General features: G+C 35.4%; 1 protein-coding gene across 1 annotated transcript; it reads left to right on the forward strand.

Annotated features, from left to right (window-relative positions):
* Nucleotides 1-1,668: 1,668 nt before the first annotated feature.
* Nucleotides 1,669-9,324, forward strand: LOC132113809 (E3 ubiquitin-protein transferase RMND5B-like). Its single transcript, XM_059521827.1, has 9 exons — nucleotides 1,669-1,840; nucleotides 2,553-2,695; nucleotides 3,154-3,291; nucleotides 3,456-3,556; nucleotides 4,098-4,264; nucleotides 4,436-4,601; nucleotides 5,448-5,550; nucleotides 6,103-6,257; nucleotides 7,450-9,324. The coding sequence occupies exons 1-9, from the start codon at nucleotides 1,702-1,704 to the stop codon at nucleotides 7,511-7,513; spliced, it is 1,176 nt and encodes a 391-aa protein (XP_059377810.1). The 5' UTR covers nucleotides 1,669-1,701; the 3' UTR covers nucleotides 7,514-9,324.
* The last annotated feature ends 1,902 nt before the right edge of the window (nucleotides 9,325-11,226 follow it).

Genomic DNA, 11,226 nt, shown 5'->3' on the forward strand with positions numbered 1-11,226 from the left:
CCCTCCCATAGGGCCTTGTTTACACTAATATGCTTTTTAATTTGTCTTTGAATGTCCCTTTTAGTTAGGACATCATTATTATAATAAGCTACCTTCATAGTTAACAGTTGTTTCAATATTTTACCATGGATCCTGTGAAAAAACTCCACTATTCCTCACCTATGTTTATATAACTGATGTCCCTGAGTAGCCTATAGGCATATTTTCTCAGATATGTGTTATATATTAACCTATGTTTGTTTTGAACTAGATTTCTTATAGTTTGCTGGTCTTAGCTGGTTCACGGCCTTTTGACTGTTTTTATAGACACTTTTCAACTAGTAATACTTTGAAACCACCTAAACCAGCTAAGACCATTAAAACTGGCCTATTTGTCATTTGTACTTAACGTCAAAGGTGTTTGTGCTTTGTCGATCTTACCATTGAGGTAAAATCATTTACACCTCCAGGCCGCGGGAGGCAGCACAGCGTCAAGCAGTCAGTGCATCCATCGCTTCGGGGACGTCTGCTGGTGAAGCGCTGTCAAAACAGGCAAGAACATAATGTATTATTTTAATTTACGCGTTTGATATAGCCTTCTAAAATTCGTTCGAGGTCAGTACTAGACTGATATGGTTTTAATAGCATCGTTTGTATCAAATTACATACTGAATTTCCGAGTTTTACATTCGTTCTTATGGCTAGATGTATTCCCGGTTATGCTAACAAGCTAACTGATTGTTTTGATCAAACAGTTTCTTATTTCAACGCACATTTTTAATAATTGTTACAGTTTTCTTTAGTTAGACATAAATTTCATTGCAGTGTGCTATTTAAAAAGGTAAAACAAACTGAGAATAATAGATGTAGCTGTTTTAACTCGTAGTTTTGCTGTGTTTAGGCAGCATAGCCCTGACCCTGGCTGAGGCTTTTATATATTTGATTTAAACTAAATTCAAAGGAATGTATTCTTATTTATTTTCATTAAGAGGTCTTTTTGACTAATTAATTATGCGTTTATACAGTATTGCTTTTTAGAGTGACATTTCGGTAAGTTTAGTTGGGTAACGTTACAAAGCATTTCAGTCTTTTTAGGCTCTTTATTTTTATGACAACGGGCCTGCGAGCCTAAATACTTGGAATTATATTTTTGAGTGATCTGCTTATTTTGAAATGACATTGATCGGTGTTGTATGTCTATAATCAAGAATCCATAAGACTAGATTCAATTTTGTTTTTTTGTTTTTTTTTTTATTGTCAGACTTTGGCTCAGATTTTTAGTCTGATGTTGTTATCCCTGGAAATTATTTAGTGACCCATTGGCTTGATTTAATCAGTACTCAGTCATGCAAAGAAGTTGTCAGCTTTAGAGTCCATTCAGATATGATTCAAACATGACACTAACAAATACATTTGAAAAATGAGCTCTTTCTATCCATTTATAAAAACACAACAATTAAACCACTGTTCTGCTGTAATTCACTGTGTGTCATGATTGACCAAACCACACTGTTTGAAATAATTTATATTATTATTATTTTGTTTCTACTAATACCTGGAACAGACAAACTAAAGAACACAAGATCTCTGCAGGGTTTATAATTCAGCTTAATCTTTAAATGAGGTTAATATATAAATAATAATATAATATATATATATATATTTTTTTTTACTGTTGTGCAGGACTTTGTGTGTGTGCGTGTAAGTTGTAACGCTGTGCTGATGGAGCAGTGTGCGTGTGTGGAACGGGAGCTTGAGAAGGTGCTACACAGGTTTGTCACATATGGACATCAGTCTGAGGAAAGACTGGATGAACTCCTGAGGAACGTCTGTGAGCTGAGGAGCCGATTGGTTGCTTATGGTGAGCTTAGAATTCACTTGGATACCAAAATTTGGGCTTTGGTACACTGAGCATCTAGTAGTTTTGGTATCTGTACCTTAGGGAATAAAAGAGCCATGGGTAACAGATGAAATTAAGGTATGGTGATTCATCTGAATGACTCACATGACAGAATATATTTGAATAAGTATAGTGACATTGGGCAATATGTTGTTTCTGCTATAGGAGAAAAAAAAGGTAATTGCAACTTTATCTCACAATTCTCTCACCTTTTTTTCTATAATTTCTGAGAATTGTAAGTTTATATCTCACATTTCATACTTTTCTTCTCAGAGTTCATATCTTGCTTTTTTTTTTTTTAATCAGTGTTGTGAGTTATCAACTTGTGTGGTAGAGTGATTCATATGTCAGTGCTTGTACATGAAAACAAGTCTAAAGAGGAGGAGGACGAAGTCAACCAAGTGCTTTTATGGCTTTGAAAACAGCCAATTCAGTGACATTAAGTCATGAACAATAGGTGTATTTTAGATGCCTGCATAAATGATAGCCTGCAGTGCAAACAAACATACAAAAACACAGGAAAAACTGCATTTAGCTGTATAACCTCGTCAAATTTTTTTATAGATGGTTATATAAGCATAACTCTGTTATAGAGCTGAGTCACAGTTGCTTATGTCTGTTTATATCAAAGTTCCCTATGTTGCTATATTTTATCATACTGTTTCAACTCTAGGGGTTCAAGATACAGATTTATCAGTGCTCCATCAAACAATGGCCCAGTGCTGCAAGGAAATCAAAGAAACTGTGCAGATGCTTGCCTCAAGGCACAAGGACATCCACGGCAGTGTGTCGAAAGTGGGGAAAGCAATTGACCGAGTAAGAATTTGTTAATTGTTTACACTGTTGTTCAATTTAATTCAATCAAATATTAAAAGAATATTACATTTAACAGCCGTTTATCTTGGTCAGGGTCTCCCAAACTGGGGGTTGTTTATGAAATGTTGAGGAAAAGTGAATAAATATTTAAATTGAAGAAATGTAAAATCATTAATAAAAACCAAATAAAACATACTAAAGAAAGATAAAATATATCATGTTTGTCTGAATAAATATCATTGAATAAAAACTGGTGACATTCCCAGTCATGTTCTTCTTCTCTTTTACCAGTAGTTTATGGTTGCTTTCTACATTTTCTGTCTGTTGAAAGTGAAAAATCTACCTATTTGATGATAAAATTCGACTTGTAGTTTAATTTACTTTAGTAAATCAATCACCTCAAAGTATTGTGTTATGTGGTTTAATACGTTTGTTTTAAAAGCTGTTCTCTTGCACAGAATTTTGATGCGGAGGTGAGTGCAGTTGTAGCTGAGAATGTCTGGGACTCTCCAGAGAGGCAGAAATACCTGAGTGAAACCATCGTAGAACATCTGTATCGACAAGGCATGTTGAGTGTTGCAGAGGACCTCTGCCAGGTATCTTTTTTTTGTATTATTAATAAATACTAAAACAATAAGTGTGCATTTCTGTAAACATTGCTGCAATACACATTTAGGTTAAGTTATAAGATTTTCAGTTAGAATTTTATTGACAATTTATTCCCTGCACTAATATGTAGTGTTTTAATCTGACTTTACAGGAGTCTGGTGTAGTAATTGACATGAGCATGAAACAGCCATTTCTGGAGCTCAACCGCATTTTAGAGGCTTTAAGAACACAAGATCTCAGACCAGCTTTAGAGTATGTGTCATGTTTTCTACTTCCCACTTTTATTTGTTAATTTTTTTTTTCTCACGTGCATGGCCTTTCAAAAGTTTGGGGACAGTAATCAAAAGTGACAGATATTAACATTTATCACAAAAGATTTTTTTAATAATAATAAGCAGCATAACGCTATTCAACATTGATAAGAAATGTTTATTGTGCTATAAGTAAGAATATTAGAATAATTTCTGAAGGATCATGTGACACTGAATAAATGGGTGCTGAAAACGTAGTTATTTATTCCTGCCATCACAGGAATAAATTATTTTTGGTCAAATAAATGCTGCCTTTTTTAAACATAATAGACTTCTTCAAAAACATCAAAAATCATGCTGACCCTAAACCTTTGGTGGTAGTGTATCTATCCACATCCTGTAAGTCTACATACCCTTAGGGTAAACATACCCTTAATTCTTTCAGAACAACACATTTGATTGGGTATGGCTAGAATAGTTGCATTGTAGATTTAAGATTACTGGTTGTAATTGTTTGTTTGGTTTTATGATTGCTGTGGTAGGTGGGCGGTGACAAACCGTCAGCGGCTGCTGGATCTGAACAGCACCCTTGAGTTCAAGCTTCACAGACTCTACTTCATCAGCCTGCTCAACGGAGGCATCGGCAAACAGCAGGAAGCTTTACAGTACGCACGGCATTTCCAACCATTTGCATCGCAGCATCAGAGAGGTGAGGAAAGGTTCACTCTTGAACCATTATTAGGCTTTAGTTTTGTAAACATATGGGTGGAACAGAAGGCTGTTTTTCCAGTAACATCATTGATGCAATTATTTTGTTCTGTATTACACTACCTGACTCAGTGTTGATGATATTTGACTCTTGTTTGTGTGTGCTTTCTAGATATTCAGATCTTAATGGGTAGTCTAGTGTACCTTCGCCATGGGATCGAGAACTCTCCGTACCGCAGTCTGCTGGAGACGGATCAGTGGGCAGAGATCTGTAACATCTTCACGCGAGATGCTTGCGCCCTGCTTGGACTCTCTGTGGAGTCCCCACTCAGTGTCAGGTCAGAAAAAATCCTATAATTTCTACACTTCCTGTAGGATTTGCAATATGACCCTTAACCAGTAATTAGATAGATGTCAGGCCTATTTTAAAAGGAGCTACTGAATTCATTAATCTCTGCAAGTTTTATGCAAGTTTTACATTGTGCTCAATAGAATAGAATAAAAACGCATGAGTCTCAAGGCATGTTTTTAAAATTTAAACATTACAAAGTTTTTACTTGAAATTACACTTTTTCTAATGACTATTCACTGCTTTACACGTATGCATAATGCACCATTAAAAGGTTTAGGTTAAGTAAGATTTTTAAATGAATTTGGGAAAAAAGCCACTTGTGCTTACTAAAACTGGATTTAATATTACAATTATCGAAAATAACTGTTTTCAGTTTTAAAATGTTTTATTTCCTGTGATGACAAAGCTGAATTTTCAGCAGCCATTACTCTAACCTTCAGTAGAATTGCAGAATTCTTTGATGAAAGTTAAAGAAAACCACATGTATTTGAAATAGGAATCTTTTGTAATATTATGACAGTCCTTTCTTTCACTTTTGATCAATTTAATGCATCTCTTTTGAATAAAATTAAAAACTAATTGCTTTAAAAGATGCCCTGATTCCAAACCTTTGAATGGTAATGTAGAGTTTCTTCATGGGTGGTTTCCTCATCATATACTGATGTATACAGTATGTTTAACGTTATTTGGGATATCATATAATTTATTATATTTAAATTCTGTTTAAGAGGTAACATGTTTTGAACTTTGTATTGACAGTAAAACCTTTTTAAGACTGAGTGATTGATCTTTGATTGCTAAATCCTGTTTTGATTCTTTGACTCTCCATCAGTTTTGCGTCCGGCTGTATGGCACTGCCTGTGCTCATGAACATCAAACAGGTTATTGAACAGAGACAGTGCAGTGGTGTTTGGACACATAAGGATGAGCTGCCAGTAGGTCTCTCTGTTTCCCTTTGAGGTTTTTATACAGTGATATGCCTTTTTCTGACGGTTTCAAAAGTTTTTGTTGAAATCTTTTACTTACATGGATTGTTTTTACATTAACATTATAATAATGCATGCACCAGTTACTTACTAGAACAACATTTACTGATGCTAAAAGGTGGTTCAGTTTTTTTTTTTTAAACTGAAAATTAATTATAGAACAAAACTAATTAATTATTTATTATTAATTAGTATTTCCATCTTCCAACTTTCAAAATATAAGAATGACCAAAATTAGGAATGATAAATTACACTTTCTGTTCATTTCCCTATTCAGACTGTTCAGTTATTATAAATGCAAAACTTTGAAACACAAATGAGTCAAGATTTTGATTACAGCTGACTTGACTAATTGCTCTGTCTGATAGGTGCAAGATACTACTTTTATTTGCCAAGAATTGGCTGATATAGCTGTTCATTACAGTTATTAATAAATAACTGTGGTCATTTCAAACACATTAATGCTTTATCTGTTCATCCCTGCTGTGTGTGTGTGTTTAGATTGAAATAGATCTGGGGAAGAAGTGCTGGTATCACTCTGTGTTTGCCTGTCCTATCCTGAGGCAGCAGACATCAGAGAGCAATCCACCCATGAAGCTCATCTGTGGGCATGTCATATCCAGAGACGCGCTTAACAAACTCACCAATGCTGGAAAGTAAGACTCTGATACATGCATCACATTCTACATTACATTTAAAGTTTCATCAAACAGACCTCCGACCTAATGGTTATTTAACAAGGGTTAAAGTGCCGTCTGCCGTTCTTGCTTCCAGCAGCCGCACTAGTAGCAGTAGCTGATTGACAGATTATTGAAAATAATTATTTACGTTTTTAAGACTATATGAACATGATCCCAGCTATAAAGCATGTCACACCGTAAGATCTCTGTTGTCATTAATGTCAGACTCATTAAAAATGTACATACGCAAAAGACTTATCCAGAGTTTAACATCATCAATCAATGACACGGTCGGTGACGGTGAGCCACATTCACACGCATAATTGTAATGGCTAGCAAAAAAAAACTATCTCTAGAGTCAACTTTTTTTCAAGTTGTCTTGAAAGAAAAAATGGATCCAAGACAGTGTATGTGGAGAAATTGGTGATTTGTTGTCGCACTAATTGCGTCATCCCTTTCTTTGCTCCTAATATTTCTTATTTTCATAATCGTCATATGAAAAAATCTCATAACTCATTTGAGGCAAAAATTTATCGCAGTGGGCATTTATTAGCTGTTGGCAAACATGTCAAACTAGTGATCAAAGACTACAGGTTTTGGCCTAGAATTTTAGGATTTGCAAAGTCTGCCACTGTATTCATGATTAAACGGACACACTCTCATGTCAGTTTAATGTGCAGAAACAACACAGATTTGATGATATCGTAAGATTCAAGAGTGGGCCTTTTTAACTTGGGACCACCCTAGCAACATATTATGCAGATCACTTAAGCAACCACATAGCAATGCCCTGGTAACCATTGTTTCAGTTACTCAGAAATGCACATTTCACCTTTAAAACTGAATATAAGGGGTTCATTCATTGATGTTCTTTAATGCTGTTTTCAGTTAAAAATAAAATAAAGGTTGCACTTTAGTTCAAGGTGATACGGTTACAATGTAATTGCACAAATAAGTACTTGGTAAGATTAATTAACTACATGTATTAACTCAAGGGTTAGGGCTTGGTTTAAGGTAAGTTACTTCCACTTGTTCAAATTTTACTGTTTAGTATTGTTACTAGGTCACTGTAAAAAAAAATGCTACCAAAATAAATGGAAATGAATGTTTTATGCAGAATTGATACTGATATTCCTTGCTTACAATGTCTTAAACTCTCTCTTCTCAGGCTTAAATGCCCATATTGTCCAATGGAGCAGAATCCCTCAGATGCCAAGCAGATCTTCTTCTGATGTCTTTTTTTGGAGTGTAGCCGAATGTTGTGTTGAAGGCCTCTTGGAGCCGCTTTTTGAATGATCCTCATTCACAGGCATGACAAGCCTTCTGTGGCGGCTTCTCCTCCGCATCGCCACCTCCCTCTCCAAAGCTTTTAGTTTACAGAGGCCGGTGGCCATGGCAACATACCTGTAGAACCCGAGTCAGTAAGTGTACCTAATGAGGAAAACGATCTTTGCGGATCATTCATTTGTTAACACAGCCTAGTATAAACAGGCTTTTACAAGTACATGTGTGTGTGCACATTTTGCTTCCTCTACATTTGTTTTAATTGCAGAGTATTTTTAAGTTTCCATGGTATGACGCCTCTCTTTTTCTTTCTTTGTGACCTTTATTAAGCAAATGGGCGTGATGCATCTGTGTGGGTGACTTCTTGCCAGAATATATTCACGGTTTCCTCTTTTGAGATCACATTTAAATACATGAACTTGGGTTCTTTGCACGTGTACATGATAGAAGTGGCTTTTCAGTATGTATATTAACAATGTACTAAGGACTGGTGGACGGGTGCCTGTTGATTATAAATAATTTACGTCTCTCTTTCCAATATAATAAAGGCTTAATTGGATTGAATGGCGTTTTGATTAGTGCATATTCATGAGAAATCTGAGGATTTGTTTGTGCAGATTGTGATCTTGTTCTTTGCGCCGGTCTGATGTCTGAGAAAACCTCCTTGTCCAAGCCATGTGTCTTGCTCTGTGTATTTAAAAAAAAAAAAAAAAAAAAAAAGGTTTAATTAATATACAGCAGTGATTTGTGATGGTACAACTTTTCATTATTATAATTACATATGTAATGTATTTAAATGCTCACACAAGTTGTTTTATCACAGAGTTGACTGGACTTGCTGAATTAGCTCTCACAGTTCCAGACTTTTCCGCTTACAAAATCAAAACAGGTCTACGCGTTGATTCGAGAAAGCGACTGAACCTTTGCCAGCAAAACAGACTGAAACTATATGTCCATTAATGTACAGTTGATGGTAGACTGACTGTGTTTTAATGTTCCTCATCAAGATGATAGTTTTCAGATGTTTCTCATCATCCCTGAATGTAAAGCTCACTCTGTTTATCTCTGTATAGGTGAAGGGAGACAGTGGAATAATATTTACCCCCTTAGGATGTTCTTCAAATACTCTTTGGCTTTAACACACTGTTATTGCTAATTGTTCCCGTTCCACTTTAGGAATCGATCTCAAAATGTGCATGCCGAAGTGGAATGTATGGTTTGTAAATTGCCCTGCAGTGATTGAATCGAAATGAAATTTCAAAACCAACAAGCTTTTCTGGCAAATGTGATCCAGACCTGAGACCCAGAGAGAGAAAACCTTTACCAGTGCTCTTTGACATTCTTGAAGGGCGAGCATGTACCAGCACAGCTACATTCTTAGCGAATGATGTCCGAATTATTTTTATTATTATTATTCTATTTTTTTTTTGTTGTTGATAAATGCTGTCGTCTTGTTTAAAACCTTAAATAGGTGTGTAGGAGTGCTGTGTGGCCACTGACATGCTGATAATAAACATCTGTTCTTTTAGTAGACAATCCTTTATTACCTCCCGGAAATTTGTAAGATCAAAGCAGAGTACTGTGCGTTGTAACATGAGTTTAAGGAAGTGCTTTTTTGTTTTAGTTTTCATTCAGTGATTGAGGAATGACTCTGCTTTCTCCACTAACAATTGCAAGGCAACTATTGTAAATATTTATCTTCTAACAGTACAATATGTTTATTATACTTGCATCTAAATAATAAAAAAAATTATACTCATCTTTTGAGTTTGCCGTCTCCATCTACATTCACAATTCACTCTAAAAGTCATTTTAAACAATTAAAAGTGTCCAAAACGGCTAAAGTGGTGAAGCATTAACTACCAACATTTTTTAACCATATTTTAATATGCAATATTACACATGCAATTTCAATGCTTCCCTAAAATGTGTCAAAACATTTTTACAGAAGCTTCTTATTTCAAATATATGCTGTTTTTATACTTCCTATTTATAAAATAATAATAAAAATGTATCATGGTTTCCACAAAAATATTAAGCAGCACATTGTTTTCAGTATTGATAATATTAAACACTGAATACTGAAGTAATTATTGCTGAAAATCCCTCTTGTTTTTCTAATAATTTTTTTTCTCCCCAACTTTTTGGGGGCCTTAACATGCTCAAAAACTCTTGAAAATGGGCACACACATTGGAATCTGTGGTCATTAGTACACAGCAGATGCTAGGACCCAGGCGTGACACAGGGGCTCTACAGCACCCCCGGGAACGCAGTAAGAAAACAATGTATATCGCACACATACTTCTACTTATTCATTTAAAAAACTCAATACACATAGATCTACAGTAATTGAGCTGAACAGCTTTAGCACTGCATTCCATAGGCTCCGCCCAACAAGAAGTTGGCTATTCAGGGCTGTGTAAAAAGCACATGCTCTGGAATTTGATATATTCCTCCTAGATTTTTTTACACGATTGGCACCAAACTAGGTCAGCATGATCTTAAAACATTGGGGATGCTAAATTGTGAAGGGATTTTTGATATGTTGAATGGTTTAACCGTGGCGAGGCGGCATAATTATGGCAAGAAATAAAAAACGTAAATAATGTTTTCCTACTTTGTCTGATTTTGATCAAACTGGTCTGTCTAGATGTTGAAGAACATAATGCAGCCCCATGTTTACTCCATCATTCACAGACCTGTTTGCTCTGTAGGGAAACCGAAGAGGATCCAGCAAGGGTCCAGTATAATCCTTCAGGTGGGCCAGCACCAGTTTTTCAAATGACTTCATGACCACAGACATTAGAGACACAGGCCTGTAGTCATTTAGTCCTGTAATTTTGGATTTCCTTGGGATGAGGATGATGGTGGAGTGTTTGAAGCACGAAGGGACTTTGCACAGCTCCAGTGATCTGTTGAAGATCTGTGTGAAGATGGGGGCCAGCTGGTCAGCACAGGATTTCAGACAGGCTGGTGTAACACTGTCTGGGCCTGGTGCTTTTTTTCCTTTTCTGCTTCCGGATCTTCCGGAGTCTGGTCACATAGATGTGACTGTAATGAGTCTCTTCATTGCTCCACTGACTGACAGCAGGAAGTGTGTTACTTTTTAAATGCTTTGAAAGCACCCTCTTATATTTTATTTTTCTTATATTTTACCCTCTTATATACAGAATAATATCAAAACATGTCCGAGGTAAAACTGTGAAGGCATTATTGATCATTTAAATAGTGTTGCCATGGCAACATATCAAACTTTTGTATTCATGTCCTGTGTTTCTGAAGCACTTAACATGCTTAGAATGTGAAACTCAACACACACATCAGCATTAAAGGGATACTCCACCCCAAAATGAAGATTTTGTCATTAATCACTTACCCTATGTTGTTTCTCACTCATATAACATTTTATGCCTGATCCCTTACAGCTCATTTCAATTAATTAGAATAAAAAATAAATTCATAAAATAAGTTAATATTTTAACTGGCTGCACTTTAAAACAAGGTCTCATTTGTTGCATTAACTAATATGACCTAAATTGAAGAACAATATATTTTTACGGTATTTGTTGTTTGTTGATGTTAGTTAATCAGAATGTTCATGTTAATTCACAGTGCATTAACTAATGTTAATAGATAAAACTTTAAATTTTAATAATGTAT

The sequence above is a fragment of the Carassius carassius genome, chromosome 33, assembly GCF_963082965.1.
Source record: "Carassius carassius chromosome 33, fCarCar2.1, whole genome shotgun sequence".
NCBI classification, from domain to species: Eukaryota; Metazoa; Chordata; class Actinopteri; order Cypriniformes; family Cyprinidae; genus Carassius; species Carassius carassius.